Source organism: Limanda limanda, chromosome 9, assembly GCF_963576545.1.
Source record: "Limanda limanda chromosome 9, fLimLim1.1, whole genome shotgun sequence".
Lineage (NCBI taxonomy): Eukaryota > Metazoa > Chordata > Actinopteri > Pleuronectiformes > Pleuronectidae > Limanda > Limanda limanda.
In genome coordinates, this window is record NC_083644.1 from 16,114,036 (window position 1) to 16,132,877 (window position 18,842).

The 18,842-nt window shown below is 44.2% G+C and overlaps 2 protein-coding genes across 2 annotated transcripts in view; one reads left to right on the top strand and one right to left on the bottom strand.

The window, feature by feature from the left end:
• elavl4 (ELAV like neuron-specific RNA binding protein 4) overlaps positions 1-11,386 on the bottom strand; it is a 72,377-nt gene extending 60,991 nt beyond the window's left edge. Inside the window, exons 1-2 of the mRNA XM_061078279.1 lie at positions 11,339-11,386; positions 10,508-10,648 (exon numbers count right to left, since the gene is read on the bottom strand). Of these exons, the coding sequence (XP_060934262.1) occupies positions 10,508-10,648; positions 11,339-11,386 (189 nt within the window). The remainder of the gene's footprint in view (positions 1-10,507; positions 10,649-11,338) is intronic.
• A 6,889-nt stretch (positions 11,387-18,275) lies between these two features.
• Positions 18,276-18,842, top strand: part of agbl4 (AGBL carboxypeptidase 4) — a 263,547-nt gene continuing 262,980 nt past the window's right edge. The window contains exon 1 of the mRNA XM_061078886.1: positions 18,276-18,309. Coding sequence (XP_060934869.1) covers positions 18,276-18,309 — 34 coding nt within the window. The remainder of the gene's footprint in view (positions 18,310-18,842) is intronic.

Sequence of the window (18,842 nt, forward strand, 5' to 3'; positions counted from 1 at the left end):
CAGACACATACCAAATGGAACCATGTTGTTGCCATGTCCTAGTAAAGGATACACACTGTGCGTTATAATAATGTGTGTGGACAGATGGAGGGAGTGGCTCTATCAAGGGCATCCATGTTGAGATACTTTACAGTGTGTGTGTCAGAGATCTAGCACTATAGCTTATTAACTGCTGGATGTGGCTGCTTTTCTTATAGTTTATGTCCGTGTGCGGATAAAGTTCAACATAACAGTGAGGAAATGTAAAAATGCCAGAGATGTAATTAAAGGTAATGACTAAAGCGACTACAGTGGGGGTTTTTTTAAATGGGATTTTCATTTGGTCAGACTTTGCACAAAAAACGTACACAGCGTTGATTGGATGCATTATTTGGCCGTTTAAATGATGACCGATGCTAAATAATATTTTAAGGAGGCAAATGATATTTCTTTCCTCCTGTAAAGTTTTGAAAGTTAAAAAGCTTTTGTGGCTTAAACCCAGGAGGGCCAGCCACACCGTCAGCGATGTGAAATCCCATCACACCGATTGGCTCTGGTTCACACATCCATAAATGCACACACACACAGACTTTCTTAGAAGAAAAGAAGGCACACAATATTATAGTTTGGGAAGTGCGTCGCAGTCAGACAGGGTGACGTCTGTGTCCACGGAGCTTTAAGGTCCCGGACCCCAGAAGTGTGCTTGAGCCTGTGTATCCTTCCTGCTAATTGAGAAAGCAGAGAGCTGGCTAATTGACATGAACTCCCCCTGCCCTCCACTCTGCCCGGCTCCTCCACCCTAAACCCCTCCTCCTTTCAGACCTTTAATGGATTAACTGCAGTCTGCGTTGTCACTCTCACTCCCTCGGGTTCTTTTGCACAAACCCTGTGATGCTGCTGCTCTGCCACTCCCTTTGGAAATCACAGCTTGTTGAGGCCGAATCTCCAGGTTCAAACTGCTATTGAAAATACTGGTCGCAAAGTTCCTACTCTGCCAGCAGCCGTCATGCACTGTTCGGATAACAAGTGTGAAAGAGCAGGTAAAGCAAAGCGTGCTCAGTGTGGCAGGTTTGAATATGCAGCGTGCAGACTGTGATAATTGTGGGTGCTCTGGGTTTGAGTCTCGTCAGCTGCCAGATGCGGCGTCTCAACACCTGTCTTATGTTTCACTCCCCATAATAAGGCTTCTATTTAAAGGAGGAGAAGTGAGGATGACAGCAGAGGTGTTGCCTCAAAGTGTCGCAAGAAAATACCTTGATTATTAACAAGAGAAGGAAAAAGTTGTGTTTTCGCAGCAAAACTGATCTTTGCATTTTTTTTCCCGAGTGGGGTTGAGAAGAAATTGATGCAACGAAGGACAAAAGACGGAAAAACCCAATCTGAAACTGAATTATTCCTGCCACAGTGTCTGGAAACAGCACTGTAATGTAGTATAATCAATGCCTTGGAGAACACTGCATAACTTTTTGGGGGATTTCACTTCAAAATACCGCAGTAATCCACGCTGTAAAACAACCTAATACATCTAATAGAGGAGAACCCACTCCTCGGCGTGCTGCGGCTCTTTTAGCCTCTGCTGGATTTGCCCTTGAAGGATAGATTGAGTTGCTCTATTGAAGTTCTGGCAGTAGGAGCATCTTGCTGTGCTACTCAGTCTGATGATCGCCTCTCTCCTGGCAGGTGTCCACCCTCTGCCGGTAACAATCAACAAATGAGAATCATAGCCTTCAACTGGGCTCGCCTCCCTGCCCGACGACAAACTCAGCATCACCGAGTCCCAGACAGCAGACAGCTATTAACACGATGTGGCTGCCTCCGGACAGCAAGGGAGGGGTTTGGACTCGGATGACTTTGTTGTTTGGTTTCAATGATAAGACCATGGGCTTTATATTCATGAATTAGTGGTGTACAATATATGGATACTATCTTTATAGTACTTCCATGCTCAGAGGAGACAAGTGCACCTGCATCAGTGTTGTTGTTGTCCCTCTTTTATTTCTCTTCGAAAGCAGGACCCTGTTGCCGAGGTGTTCCGACAATTCAGTAATGGAGGAAGCAGTTCTGCCGCAACAGCTTCTCGTTAAAGAGAAAACGTACATCCTAAAGCGGGAGCAGCAGAATTTCTAGTAAAATCTTAACACTGAAAATATGACCTTCAGATTCGTTTTTGTAGGTAAAGCTATGTGCTAGTTATTTACAGAAAATCTAATACTTTCCTCCTCATTTCCACGCCATGAGATTCGTGTGTTTATTTTTCGAGACGTCCTGCGGAGAAACTAATTGAAAAGAGATGAAAACATTGAGGTGAAGCCTGAAAATGTGACATTTATTATTGAGTTACAGCTCAGTGCTTTAAGGGTCATTGTTGATTGTGAGCAAATAAAAAGCGCACATTTTGCTTTGAAGAACCTCGAACAACTAAATCCCACAACGAATGTTTGGACTCATGGTCACGGCCGGACCCTCGACTGTTTTATTATTTAAATCTACACCGTATTAAAGACGAGTATTTCAGTAGATCTGAAGCTTTCCTCCCACGTCCTCTTCTTCTGTGTGTCAGTGGGCATGGTGCATCGCCGGCTTTAACCCCTGCATGTGTCACTTTCCCCTGGTAGAAAACTCCTCAGATCAGAAATGAATTCATCATGCTGATCCTGGAACAAGGCTGTGCTGCATTTGTCACAGCCACTTTCTACCACTTTAACTCAAAGCTGTTTGGTACAGCCGGAGCTTTGCAGACTGCGAGGATGTGACAGGGGGGGATGTTTGAAAGCTCGGGCTGAACGCTCTGTCTCTCTCCCTCTCTCGCTCTAACTGTGCAATAGCGAGCAAACGCTTGTTCAGCCTCTGTGTAAACGGCAGAAACGCTCTCGTCTTTTGTTGATTTAATTCAGAATAATACGGAGACGTCTGCTTTGTCAGGGTTTTGATTAATTGGTGTTTTGACGAGGGAAAACAGACCAAAACATGAAATTTAAGCATTCAAATTCAAATGATTCACTTTTGAGCAAACATATGGATTATTTATTTATTTTCGTGGGAGCGATAATGCAGTGTCTTTGAGGCTGCAGATGAACACAAATGAGAAAAGGTTTGCGGAGGTGCCCAGAGAGGCTTAGCTATGCCTTGGCTGTTGAGTCTGGCATGTGCTCTGGCACTACGAGTGTATTCTCAACAGGGCTCGGGTGGATTAGTGTCCATTTGGACAACAGAGCGGTCCGCAGCGTGGGGTGACATTCAACTCCAGCGGGCCAGCCGCTCGCACACTGATCAAGTTTAGTCTGGCTGTTAACCGCCATCGATGTAAAGTAAATGCTCTCGTGTGTGTTTGTCACATTCGGAGGCTGTTGAGTTCCGTGCGATTGCTATGATATCAACCTGTTGTAGCTTCTGTTGCAGTCTTGTTGTCTGTTGTGTGTTTGAAGTTCAGCAGTGGTCGAGCTGTAGTGCAGGTGGGTCAGTTGACCATTGGGTGTAGCGACAGGCTTTGGTGGGGGGCAGCTCATTTTGCGTTTGATCCCGGTCGGGGTACATCCACTGCACACAGGGCGACTGCTGTGGTCCATCTGGTAGAGTCTTTTACACACACACACACACACACACACACACACACACACACACACACACACACACACACACACACACACACACACACACACACACACTACGCACTACAGATCGTCCCACTCCAGGGTTTTTCGACTGCTGCTCACTCAGACCTTTTTCTCTCCATTATTTATTTTCGCTATTTCTGCTGTCGTTTTGTGTCTCCCTGCAGAAATGACTCCTGGTTTCTTCTTTCAGTGAATTTCAAACGTGAGCAGTTAAAACGCCACCTGCCATCTGTAATGAAGTCTTTTTTAAAACCTCATCGAAAAAAACCTCTCGGTATCAGATCTGCATAAACGGCTGCGCTACGGCGTTCTGATAAGGAGTAACCTTTTCGAAACGAGACTCGTCCAGAGTCCGTCACAGGGCTGGCCTACGGCATCGTGGGCCGAAAACATGCCCACACTGCACAAATCCAGCTTCCAAATGTCACTTCATGCTTAACCGCCCTTTATCATGCCTGAAGAAAAGTGGGCAACGCACGGCGAGAAAAAAAAGCTCCAGCGGGTTCCGGTCTAAATGCCTACATGCTTAGAGACGTGTTTCAATTATTTTGTTTGCTTGAAACACTCACGCTGATTCAAGAATGGGATGTTGTCAAGAACACACTCTGTTATTTCGCCCACACAAAATACCAAGATAATACGTAAGCTGCACAATGTCCCAATACAACAAACAGAGGGATAAATACACATACTGTACATAAGAGCTGCATGTCTCCGTGTATCCCTGTAAATTAGTATCACTTTAAGTCGTAATGTTTCTGACAGACACCACAGTAAAACCGAACGCTGCTGTTAGAATTCATTTATTATTAATGGGAGTGAGGGGTTAGCAGATAATGATGATGATGTTGTCGCATCTCGGGGTTGTGTAGAGGAACCACTTAGCGTCGGCATTCCCCGGACAGAAATACCAGCAGTATTTTCTTGATTCGTCCGACATCTTACTCAGCAACAGCTATCGCACTTAAGCTCGCCGATGGAAAAGAAAGTCTGTGACGCATTTAAAACTATTTCCTGAACACACAGTAAACACAGGGCCCCCTATTGCTACGCTAGAGCCGACCTCCCAGTGAAACCAGTGGGCAGCCACCGTAACTGCAGCGGTCACCCATCAGCGCTAATGCACAAGTCAACCATACATCATTTATTCATGGTGACAGCAGATATTCTGCCCCCCCCAAACCCCCGGCAATTAGTCAATCAATAAGAAACGCACTGACTTTGAAACTATCATTTCTGTGAGCAGGGGGAGTGGGGTGGGGGGGGGGGGTGTTGTTCATCAACATGCCAGGTTCCCCGACGCAGACAATCACTCACGTATCGGCAGGCGTTTGTCAGCTCAGCATCACATTCCCTCACATCACTGCCTGCAAAATGACTGCCAGGTATCGTCTGGTCAGGAATCATCACCTTCAAAATGGGCGCGTCTGCACAGGGCTTGAGCCATATGATTCATTTTTTTGGGTGGAAATTGATTGATTCAATGTTCTTTCAGTGGGATGATTGTGTTTGCAAAATGAATATGTGTCTAAGCCATCTGAGAGAGATTATCACAGACACAGAGAGGCCAGTAAAAGGCTTTGCACTGGCTAATACCTCTTTTGTATGGACGCCAGACTGTATCTACAGTACATGCTGATATCACTGTCCGTTTTTTTAATTCGGTGAAGCTGAAGGATCCGATACATTCGGATTGTTCTTTGAAGGAAAACTGCTGACCTGAAGTCACTTTAGATTTATTTAAAAAACCTGTGAATGTCACCGTCACAACCGGAGAAGAGGCATTTCTTTCCTACTTTCTGTTAACCTTAGGTTTTAATGCTTGTTTGCAAATAACAAATCTGAGAGCACAATGCCGCTTCCTCTCCCCTCTTGTTTGTTTCATTATTCGCTCCCTGTTTATCCCTTTTAAGCCGAATGAAATATTTGCAGCTGGATGTGAAAACATTGTCCAACAGAGGCAACTGATTTGTCCCTGAAAATTAAATTCTTTCTTCAACCGGGCAAAAGAACAGCAATGTGGTATTTATCTTTTTGAATTCATAAAGACAAACAATCAGCAAGAGGTGAGAATTCTTCTTTTTTGTCGACATGTGCAACGGCACAAATGTCGCCACTAACTAGAGGTGAATCACTAGACCTAACGAGATTATATCATATTTAATTATTAAACTATAATAGTTATGTGTGCTGCCGTATTTTTGTATCAAGGGTGAGGTCTAGTTTTACTATTTTGTATTTCTTCAAGGGTCCTGTCTATATCTTTTATTACAAAGATTTTGTTATTATTTCGTAATATAAATGTGGCTTTAAATTGGCCACATTTACTTTATTTCTTAACAAATTATAATTGAAAAGCCCATTTCAATGCTTTGTTTACGAACATTATCATAATCAGGAAATTTGAATAGCTTTTATGTAGCTCTGCTAATCAGTGTATTAAAAGAGCTGTCAATCAAGCTCGGAATAATAGCAGGTTCAAATCTTCTGCTTTGCTCTTTCGGCGGCGGGGGCGACCCTTTTGTTTACTGTTGGATTACGGGTTGTGCTCTTCGCCCACCTCCTGTAATAATTACAGCGATTGTTAAAGTGACACGACTGGTGTGTTGTGACTGCTCTTCTGTCGTGAATGTCAAGACAAAAGTCCGCACTGGCTCGAAATCCAGAACACCTGAGCTTCGCCTTGTGCCAGAATATCAGCGTTTTTAAATGACAGATTGTTACTTCCAGGTCAAACTATCTGAACACAGAAAGGTGACCTTTGACTGAGAGTGGGTGCCCGTGTCGATGCAGCGCGCTGTTCTGGGGGATGTTCTTTTGTTTATTGATCACATCCACTTCTGTAGAATTTTTTTTTACGTCTTGTATAAAGACTCGATCGGTATGAAAAATAGGTAATGATCAAAAACATGGTAATGGGAGATGAAATACACACTAAAAGGCACCCTGCAGACAGACTGCATTGCTGGGGTGGGTGTGCACAAAAAAAGAGAAAAGACGGAGACAGTGAGGAAAGAGAGAGATAGCATGCTTAGCTTTACACTGTGTGTGTGCGTGCCTGTGTGTGTGTGTGTGTGTGCGTGTGTGTGTGTGTGTGTGTGTGCGTGTGTGTGTGTGTGTGTGTGTGTGTGTGTGTGTGTGTGTGTGTGTGTGTGTGTGTGTGTGTGTGTGTGCATGAGCCTGCAGACACCTGCTCTATTCTGCAGTGATGGCTCCCAGCGGGACACAGGCTCAGCTGCTGATCACTGGGCCCTCCCTGCAGCACTGGTGGCCAACAGACACGACACACACAAAAACACACACACACACACACGTGTGCATTCTTCCAACAAATCTGAACCCTTCAGGCCCCCCCCCCTCGTAGCATCTCTCAGCCTCTCTGTGTTCCCCATAACTGACACACCACATGTGCTCATATCAAGTGCAAACATGACATGATGTACACACACTCACACACACACACACACACACACACGCACAAAGCTGCACAGGCTGTGTTCCTCTGATGCTGCGTGTGCACGGTGCGGTCATGACCCGCTCCAGTTCCCTATATGCTATAGGGCTGGTGTGCCTGAATAGCATGTCTTTTTATTAGGACCCTAAAGCTAAAAAACTTTACTGAACAGAGGGAGAAATCAAACCTCCATCTTAAATGAGCTGTAATGTAAATTGCCTTAAAAATGGAAAATAATTAACACTTTTGAATCCCGCAGATAGATATTTTTTTGAATTTCGGCAGGTCATATAATATTAAGGTTTGTGCAATTAACATACTTTTAAAAATGAAAATAAACACATTTGTTTCTGCCAGTCCTGCATTAATCAAGCACCATTGTACTTGTTTTGCACATGTCTGGATCTCCCTCTCTACGAGCATGATTTCCCTTCGTGGCGACGTACAGTCGGCTGCACCTGTTTGTGCTTCGCTGACGACGCGGCGGTAGAGCATAAATGAAGTAATTTCCTTGATATAGAGAACACTGCAATCAGGGAAAGGGGGAAATGCACCGAGGAGCAGATGGAAGAAGCTAATCATTGTTATGAAATAGAGATGACCTCTATCTCTCCTGCCTGCTAATGCACCGTCTCCACACACGTTCCCCATGTACTCTCCTCTTCTTCTCCCTTTTTCTTGCCTGTCAGCGGTGGTGATGGACCTCGTAAGGTATAAAATGCAGCCCTCTTTAAAAAAAAAAGGTTGAAACAGAATAGATTGGAGTTGTCAAACAAAGCCTGGTGTCACATAAAGAACGGCAGCTGCCTGCAGTGGGTAATCAGCGGAGCTTCCAACAAATTAACAACATTCAGCTCTGAAGCACGGCGCACTGCAGGGTTTGAGATGTGGGCTTTTGAAAATTAGATCTCAGTGACGGATATAAAGAATAATTTACAGTTCGCTTTTTCGCTCACATGCTCTTTCAATTTGATCAGCTTTGTCCGGGGTGACTTGGCTGAGATGTGCCGGTCATCCTTAATTGCTGTAAACTGTTACTGCGGCTGTTCGGTCTGAACAATTCCAGTTTAAATTCATGAACTGCATGAGGGATCTGTTGTGTTTGTGCCTCGGCCCTGGATGTGATTCTCCCACATCTTGAAACACATGATGCATTACCGAGAACATGTGCGCACACACAAACGAGACGACACATGATGCACAAACACACAAACACTTTAAACACACTGAGCACGGTGTTGCCAGGGGAAGTAACGGTAAACTTGGCTGCAGGCGAATAGTGGAGGAGGACGAAAACGTTTAGCTTTGCCCTCATTTATTCATTAATCAAAGCGGTAATTTAATAGAGTGGTGCGTTCTATAAAAAAATATTTCTCAATTTGTTTTACTGATTAATTGATAAAATATCTGAATGTTTTATAAAACAATTAATTTCCTTTGGGTTCAGATATAGACCACAATGTGTTCGATACCGTTGCAGGTTTCCTTTTGAGAACATCGCCATAAATAATGTGAGGCTGCTTTTTGAGGCTTTACACACCAAAGTCACTAGAATCTTCCAGTACATTTATCTAATGTATGCAAATGATCTTGCTGTGCTTAATGAAGGCACCATTAATCACTATAACGATGGTCTTTCTGAACCCGGGTAATCATGTGCACGCACACACACACACACACACACACACACACACACACACACACACACACACACACACACACACACACAAGCACATTTTCCTACGCATACACAAGCATATGTGCTCACCCCCCCCCTACAGGAACACGCCTCATCACCAGCAGCAAATTGATGACAAATGTGCACAATCACAGAAATAAACCATTTTACCAGAATTATAACTACGTATGATGAAGACCTCGTAGTCACTCACTTAATAATAACAGTGTTTTGAATAAATGTTCATCTCCACTTTATCTTCCTTACTTCATTTATACACCGTGAATTCAACATTATGTGCAACTAGTCTTCTGATGATCATGTTCCACTCTGGAAACGACTGGTTTAGTTAATCACCTCCAAATCCTCCTAATAAAAGGCTGATAAGATGCAGCAAAATATGTGAGCACGGCAATCATATTTATATAATAAATCCAGCTAATTAGTTCCACTGGTTTTAACAAATTATTTATGATTCAGCAGCTTTATGCAAACAGCAGATAACACTGTTGTCAGTGTAAATGGGCAGCGGGGAAACGGCAGTCGTATTGTGCGCTGTGTGTAACGACAACAAAACACTGGACAGATGTTCTTCGAACTCGAGCGAGAATTCAAAAGGAGCAAGCTGAAAAACAATCTTTCTTTTTTTTTTTTTTTTTATATTTGAAGCCCAACTCCTCACGGACGTATATCAATGCTTATCCTCGCCGCGCATTTGCATAGAGTTGACGGAAACCCCTGGGTACAGTCAGCAGCATGACAGTGGGTTATGAAGGCTTCCGGGAGGCTCTGGGGTGTGGATCTGAGCCAGTTTGAAGGGAAGCCGAACCAATGAAGAGCCCATAGCGGATTAGACACCCACAGCTTCATGTCGCTTTAATGCGGCGAGTCAGGGATTTTCTTACAACCCTTTTGCCTAAACGCTCAGGGTTTTCTCATGGCTCCTTTTTTTCCCCCTCCTCATTCCCTATTCCCTTACAGTAACCTTTTCTATGTAAATGGCAAAGTGATGTTGACTCCAGTGCAAAATATCCTATTAATCTCCACTCTCCCTGCTTACTGTGCTAATGTGACTCGTCAGAGGTTGACTGTGATTGATGGTGGTAATCAAATGTCATTGGAAATCTGTCATCTTACAAAACTCTATGTCTCCTAGTGGTGCATGAAAAAAATACTCATAAATGTTTTTTTATACAGACTTTCAACGTATTAGAATTGCGTTGGAGTGCTAAAACGTGTGTTGATTAATTTACTATGAAAGTTACATATTTATCAAAGGTCAAATTGAATGCAAATCGTGCAGATGCCGACAGAATTTCACTGCATACAACAAACATAAAACATATTACCGACACAAACGTACGCTCACACATGCATACACACAGACACACACACAAACACACGCACTCACACACATACACCACAAATTCCCTTGACAACAGTCTGACTGGCAGAGGCTAAAGACAAAGTAGGCGTCCGTAATTGAACAAACATAACAATGTAAATATTTATTAATACTATCCATTGGGGATACAGGCAGGATCCCACAATTGATACGCTCTTTTGCTCTTCTACTCACACCCACATACACCCTCACACCCACACACACATACCCCCACCCACCCACAAACACACACACACAATCACACACACACATAGAAAGAGATTCACACTTGTACTAACTACCCCTCACACCTTTTTCCCTGTTTCTGTTCTTGGTATTACTCTTGCCTGTGTTCATTCGAGAGATGGAGATATATATTGGTCTGTCTATCCTCTTACCAGGGGTGACCTGTAACCCATCTGGGCTGGCGATGACAGGAGATCCCTGGGAAATAGCGGCGAGTGCGTCTCGGGGACGGAGCCCACGCCACTGGCTGCTAGTCCCGAGAGCTGCTCGTACCTCGCCATCATCTTGAGATGCTGCTCACAGAACACACACGCTCATACACAGACACGGGAGGAGAGGGGAGGCGAGAGAGAGAGAGAGAGAGAGAGAGGGAGAAAGAGAGAGGGAAGGGGTGTGAGAGGAGGGAAGGAAAAACAGATAACAGCAGGGAGGAAGGACAGCGAAGGATGGTAAAGGACAGAAGAGGGAGTGGGGGGAGAAAACATGAAGAAAGAGGAGGTAGAGAGGGATTACAGAACACTTTGCTCTCGCACAGATGCATGTAAGCACACACACACACACACAGACACTCGCAGACTTACTGTACGTGCACATGAAGGCACACATACAATTTTAGCCCCAGGTGGGCAATTTCACAAGCAAGCCTGTGTTTGATGGATTCTGATGGCTACCTTGGTTTGGTTACAATGGGGGGGGGGGGTATAAAGTCGAGACACTAGCTCTCCATGTATGATTACAAGGCAGGATGAGCGTGAGAAGCATAGCAGTCCCTGTTCCTGCGTACCGACCATCGTGCCGGGGAAATATAATAAACAGCAGCGGTTATCAATCATCCCCTTTTTCCTTTTTGGCTACGAGCGTACAGAAGTGCACACAGACACGCACGGACACACACACACACACGACAACGTACATGACAGAATGGTTGGCAGCAGACACATACAGGTGAGGCATGGAGGAGAAGAAATCCAAAATCTCTTTACCTCATTGCTCAGCAAAGCGGCGTTGAGTGATCTGCTTATTTCGAACATGTTCAGCTTCAGTGCTTGTTTGGCCGTTCTGTCCTTTTTGTTTTTCAGCTTCTCTTCAGTTCTTTGTTCCCCCTGTTTTCTTTTCGTCGGGAGTCAGTCCCGGGAACACAAAAAAAAAGGAAAGAAAGAAAAAATGAAATCAATTGGAAAAAAAGAGGGGGATAAAAAAAAAAAACCCTCTTGAATATTCAGATTTTTGGAGTTGTGAATTTTCAGTCCTCTTATTTTTTTCTTTTTTCTCTCTCTCTCTCTCTCTCTCTCTTTTTTTTTCTCTCTCTCTCCCCTGTCTGTGGATGCACCTCTGCAGGCTGTGGCTGTAGTAGTGGAGTTTGTGCCCAGGGTCTCCGCACACGTCTAAGGAGTCAATATGCTGCTGTTCTTTTTCTCTTTTTTTTTTTTTTGAAATCTCCCAAGAGTCAGCACATTAAAGCAGGCAGTCGGTGGGTCGAGCTGGCGGGCTGGCTGGCTCCCTTATCTGTCCGCCGCACACTGGCTCACACAATACGCTCCGATCCTCACACTGCTCGCTAGCAGATTAGCCTGTCCCAAAACATAGCACTTAGTTTAAACTCCCCTCCCTTTTGCTCTCTCTCTCTTTCTCTCCCTCTCTCTCTCTCTCTCTCTCTCTCTCTCTCACTGAATCAGTCTGGCTCTCTCCTTTGCTCACCCTCCTCCCCTCAATCCATCTATCTCTCTCTCTCTCCCTCCCTCTCTCTCTCTCTCTCTCTCTCTCTCTCTCTCTCTCTCTCTCTCTCTCTCTCTCTCTCATACACTGTATCACTCTGGCTCTCTCCTTTGCACCCCCCCCTCCCTCCATCACTCAATCTCTCCCCCTCTCTCTCCCTCTGCCCCCATTGCTCACGCATCGATGCAGCTTCAGTTCACCATGCTGCCACAAGGTGGGAAGACTGTTCTTACAACAGCGACACCATCGCCACCACGTCCCTTCCTCTCGGTGCCACTCCTATCTTTTGAATTTTCCTCTCCTCTTCTCATGTGCGTGTCTATAACACACAGGTAAAGATGGTGAAGGAGTGTTTTTGCATTTCGGATCAGGGTACACAGCCTGGATGAATGAACCGATAAGCGGTTTTAGGCGTAATACTGTTTATTTATTGTTAAGTATTTGTGGCTTTCACAAAAACGTGCGGCGTGTGAAGAACCGTTATGACTTAAGAGGAAGAAAAGCCTTCAGCGCCTCCTTTGACGTGTTTTCGTGACACATACAAGCAAAGTAATAGGATGCAATAACAGCCACACACCATTGAGATGCCTCAAGAGAGTGGAAGTGAAGGGTACCTCTCAGTAGCGGCAACCAGACCCGGTGGGGGGGGGGGAGTGTGGGTTGGGCTGATGTGAGCATCAAGGTCAGGTGGACGTCCTTCTCCTCAGCAGGGTGTGGCACAGAGATGACGAAGCAGCTAGTCACAAGCGTGGCAGGAGATCCCAACGACGGAACAAACAACAACGAAAAAGAAAAAAAAGGGGGGTTGGAGGGGGGGGGATGTGTGCCAAGAATATGATTCACTTCATTCTTGGATTCAGTCGATAACACTTTTTCAGACAGCCATGACTCACGGGGGTTCTGCATTTGCATCGAGTGAAGTATAAAATAGTCCAGATGCTTGTGGAAATGGGAGGTATTTGATGGCAGAGTGATTGGGAACGTTGTCATCTTCACTAAAGCTAATTTCAGTTGTGTCTTATTATTGTGGCTCCGTCGGCGAGGCGGAGGATTTATTCTCGGTGCTCTGAATGTGCTTTTTGCTGTCTTGGATGAGAGCGGCGTAGAGTGGCCAGTTAATAGCAGCCTATTGACACGGGACCATCTGTTCAGGTGGACACTGTCCAGCACGGTGGAGAGAGGGAGAGGGAGAGGGAGAGGAGTGGGTGATGATGAATCGATGAGAGAGGGGGCTAATGGGAGGAAAGAAAAGCAGAGGAAGTGTTAGAAAACACTACGTTTTTACAGATGTTCAAGTCATGTTCAAGCCATGAAGGGAAAAAAATACGTAGCGACACCGAGCATGTGGCACATATTTATAATGACGTTTACATGTATTAAATTAGCACATTTTCTCTTTTTTCACATTTTCAGCCGTAACAGGATATGGTGAGGGGATCATCAACAGTAAAACTGTGATGTTGCACCGTCGTACTCACTTGGCTTTAATTCCATTTCCCCCCCCACCCGCCTCAGAAGAAAAGGACTGCTAGCCACATCCCCGTACTGTAAAGCCCACGGTCTCTGGGGAGGACTGGTAAGGCGGAGCCCTGGGGGGGGGCTGTCAGTTGAATCATCCAGAGTGAGGGCTGATTCCTCCGTCAGCTGCCTCTCAAGCCGTCCTCTCTGACCCAGCCTCACTCCCCTGAGCCCCCTGATTGCTGTCACCATAGTGATTCTCTGTGTCCTGCCGGCTGGTCTATGTAACCCCCCCCCCGAAGCTGGCACTCCTCACATCCACCCGTGTCCAACTCCCCGCCACTTGTGCCTCGTGTTTTGATTTTTGCATGACTTCCCTCTTCAATGATGATGATGGACTGTATGTGCGGAAGTCCTGAGCTGACCAAAGTAAAAAGGGTTTCCCTGTACTTGCTGGATTACAAATACCAAAACATAGATCTGCTCGGCCAGCACACACACACACACACACACGTACACACACACACGCACACACACACACACACACACACACACACGTACATGCACATCGAGCTTCAGGCTGGAAACATAAACAAGAAATTCTTTGTGTCAGTTTTTCTTTTTCTCTCAGTCGTGCTACTGAGCCACAAGCACTGACTTATTTGATCATTTTTGCAGTTTAGAAGAAAGAGTATCTTTCTGAAAGAATGAAACGCACGGCTTGAAAAATATCTTTGCTCTGCCAAAGCGTCTGTCTCCCCGAGGGGCTTTCTGATATGTTCTGCACGGGATTGTGATGCCGTGGTGTGTCCTCCAGTCACTAGCAACCGCTTTAAATAGCCGCCGCTTCTTAAAGTTACTGTAGATTCTGTACATACACCATGACAGGCACGTCTACATGTGAGGCCCATTCAAATGTGCAGAAATCATTAGAGGTCAAAACTGTTTTGATAAACATGTAAAAATACCCTCTCCTGAGAGATAATTAAAATTTGAGAGGCCATACTGAGGACTGTTCTTCTCTTTCATGTTCTTCTATTTTCCAGTGATAGATGTGTTCATTAAATCTTTGCTGCACTTTGCAAACATCATGACAAGAAACATACAGCCTGCATACGTGGAGATTTGTACTCGTGTAGAGAGAATGTTGAATGTGTTGCTATTTTCTGTCCATCTTTAGGAGGACACTACTGTATAGAATATGGAGCTTCAAAAGAAAAGGGAAAACCATCAAGAAAAAAACACTTCATGCAACTCAACACTTTGCCGTAACATCCTCAGCCACTGTAGTTCCACTATAGGACCCTACTGTGCAACATGCCACAGCCATATCACATGTAATTGTAGGTAATTATTCGATTTAAAAAGCAGATGGGAGTTTTGGTCTTTCGATGAAGTTACGGAATCTAAAGTGCCACGAACCCTGCAGAGACGAGCGAGGATCTTGGGGTAGATTCAGCTACACTTCTCCAGTCTCTCAGATTGATAAGAGCTGGGAAACAAGGGAGACATGTAGCGTATCTAATTCATTCTTCTCATGCTCCATAATTCAATTTCAATCTCCCTCTTGCAAATGAGTGATTGTACCACCATAGAGCTCTTTAATTGGCATAGTGTTAAAGGAATGACATAGCATGGAGGACAGCTACTCAATTTTTAATTTTAGCGAAATATTACACAGCAGCCCTGTATTCTCTTCCTGTCATCTGAGAAATAATCAGTCCAACCTATCTGCTCAGAGGCCGGTTGATGCTCGCCATCAAATACAGATCACACGCGGTGGAGAAAAACCATTGCACCCTTCCTGGTCTCACTCATTTGGTCCCGTTACATACAGCTTATAACCTGAAAATTAGCAGCAGCCTGTGCGCCTCTTGCTCCAGGAGTTGTGCGGCGGCTCATTTGATGTACTTAATCAGGTGAAGCCTTTGTAATGGGAAAGGAATAGGGCCAGGCTTGATTGGCCTTGATGACATCTATGCTCCAATTGTCTAGAAAACCTCCAGCTTTAATCGATCTACACGATAATTCAGAGTCTCTGGCCGCTGTCTGCAAGGATCGGCTTTTTTTTGGGGGACATAAAACTGAGGTGTGTACAATATACTGATTACAGGTGAAAGGCACTCTGATTGCCTATTTCTAGTTTACTGGAGCTTTCAGAAAGTAAATGTCAAAGATTAACTATGTTGCACACCAACATATGAAGTTTTTTTCAGATTAAGGATTAATTAAGTTTACTTTTGGATTATTTTTCGACATATGGTTTTCAGATGGAGGATAAAGCTAAATGTCTTTGACTTTTCCTGTTTACTGACCAACACTGACTGATTAACACTCAGAATTACCAGTTTAGAATTTTTCGATTTACGATAACAAATGCAAATACACAAATGATCAGTGCCTGTGGTTTTTGCTATTTTAGAGGCTATTATTCTAAAACGGAAACAAAACAGGTTGCAGTTAATACTACTACCAACACTGCTTTGCTTTGATCATCAAAGTGATTTAAATTAGAATACAACTATTACAGGTGAACAGGTTTATTTGACTGTAATATGCATTTCCAGGGTTTGAATATAAAAAAAGCAGGAAGCAGCTTCAGTTTATATGATCAAATGATATGGTTTCATCAACATCTGGTCTGTTTTTGGTAATGTAACTGGAGAGTCTGTGAATCTAAATCTGAGAGCTCTGTCAGAGACGTGACATATCTTGGCTCAAGTTTATGACAAGTTCTCATACATTTTTATTATGAATTACTAGTCAATGTGTTCTACCTAAACGTCAATCACAACATTAAAACAAATAGCTGGTTTTAATGTGAATGATCAGAACTGAAAATAAAATCATTATGCTTCTGAGACCAAAATTGGTTCATATCATCTAGCTGTTAGGTTCATGTACCTGGGCAAGTATAGTGTACTGCAGAGCAGTACATTGTACAACAAACAATAAAAAACATACACAAGGACACATTGTGTAAGACCCAGAATAATAATGGAGAATAAAAGGGAGACACTTAAAATGATAAAACACTAAAGGATATGTATCCATAAAAAAGAAAAACCAGAGTGAAGACATGTGCCATACAAAGTGCAAAGGTTATTGAGACACATGGTCGAAGCAAAAATGTTTCCTTGTTGAGTAGTGTGATGGACTTGAAGGTGAATGAGAGCTTGAGGCGGTTGGTCTTACACTTATAGGCTCTGTAATGTCTGCCTGAAGAAAATTCAGAGAACAGTATGTGTGACCGGTCATTAAGGATCCTGTGTGCCAGTCTGACAACAGAACATTCTGAAGGGGAAGGATGGTCTTCTTTGCCCACCACCTTCAGAGCCGTTTTCACCATGTTCTTGATTTTTGAATTTTACCTGGACTGTGAGAGTGAAACTGAAAACCTGTGTTCACCAGGGGCGTTTCTAGGATTGAAAGAAAGGGGGGGCTTAGCCCCTAAGGAAGTTGAATGTTTGCGCGCGCAGTGCGCGGCAATTTTTTTTGGGCTCATTTGGGGCTGAGGATATCCATTGTTTCAGACAGTTCATAGATTGGTTCAATCAGAAAGACTGTGATTTTTCTGTGTATCTTTGCTTGCATTCATTCAGTATAAGATAACAGAAGAGACAGAATTTCAGGGTCATTGTGAAATTTGACAACACAAATATGAACTTTTCTCAAATAGAGAGAAATATTTTTCCTGCTTGTAAAGGAAAGACGAATATACTTGTTTTGACTAGGGCGGAGCTGTCACCTCTGCTAAATAATCTTCTTATATCCATCTGGTCAATGAATTGGATGATATACCGGTACAATAGCGTTATGAGGGACACTATGACATTTAGTTTCCACTAGCATTAACTGATTATAAACAACAACATTCTAAAGGCACTGATATTATTGTTTTAAAATACTAGAGATAGATATTAATGCAAAGAATAGAAAGCTGTTGATAGTTTTTTCTTACATTTCAAATTTGCTCGTTCACACTCTTGCTCACTGGAGACATTTTCTAACAAAATAGCTAGCTAGCTAGCTTAGTGTTAACATAGCTCATTACAATATTCCCTTTCATTTGCCTCAAGTAAACCTAAATTTAAGCAGGTAACAATCGTTAACAACTACAGATAGCCATATTCTGTAACTACCTGTACTTACAATTTCACTCTGTGCATCATTTACTATGAGCTAAACGCCTTGGCTGTAATCCTGCTGTCTTGATGAGAGACGTTACTTGGCAGAGTGAGAAAGCCAGCGCAGCAGCGATGCAGACTCCCCAAGGTCCTAGTGCCCGGTCTTTTATTGTTAAGTATGATGAGAGGCTATTGGATTGTAATTTGAAGGGGGAGAAAACATACAAACCAGAAACGCACTCACATATGTAGCATGTTAGATATATAAATAACTTGTCCATGTGTAAAACAATAGTTTAATTTAAAAAAAAAAAAAAAAAAAAAAAAAAATCCCAATATTATTTGGGGGCGCTGAAGAACATTTTAGGCCTAACGACGCCCCTGGTGTTCACAGAGCGTATGTGTGTCTGCAGAAATGCGCATGCAGACGGATGTGTGTCTGCAGAGATGTGCATGCAGACGGATGTGTGTCTGCAGAGATGTGCATGCAGACGGATGTGTGTCTGCAGAGATGCGCACGCACACAGATGTGTGGTTGCAGAGATGCGCCTCTTCCTCCTCCTGCTCCGTTACCGGGGCAACGCGCAGAGAGCGTCTGGGTAGCAGAATGGAGAGGAAGATGGAGGAGAGCACGGTTAGAGACGGCGACACTGGTGTGTACAAACGACCCTGACTTGGCTTCCTCTGCGTGGTGACACCAGCAGGAGGAGGCAGTGGTCCCTCGGGGTCTGGATAGTAATACATGTGCATGCTTCCGGTTCCACGCCAGTCTGTGTTGACGCTAACGTGAGGTGTGCTAACCTAGCTAGCAGGTACAGGGATGTAAACAAGAGTCGGGTCACCAGCTTGTTGAGAGCTAGCTCTGCTGTTACTTACGCTTTACGTCCCACGGAGGGTGTGCGTGTAGTGTAGCGCACGGCAGCACGTGAGGAGAAGAGCCTGTGTGTGTGTGTGTGTGTGGGGGGGGGGGGGGGGGGCGGGGGTGGATTAGGGCAGGTGTAGTGGCTGCTAGCTAGCTGGAACACCGCAGCTCCTCCTGGGATGCTAATGAGCTAGCTGTCAGAACCGGAAGGTGTTCTGTGCTCACCTGTATTGGGCTGAACACTCAAGAACTGACCTGTCTGTAAATACAAGGATTCAGTTATTACTGTGAGAACCTGTCTGTCTGATGAACTCTGTGGTGGCT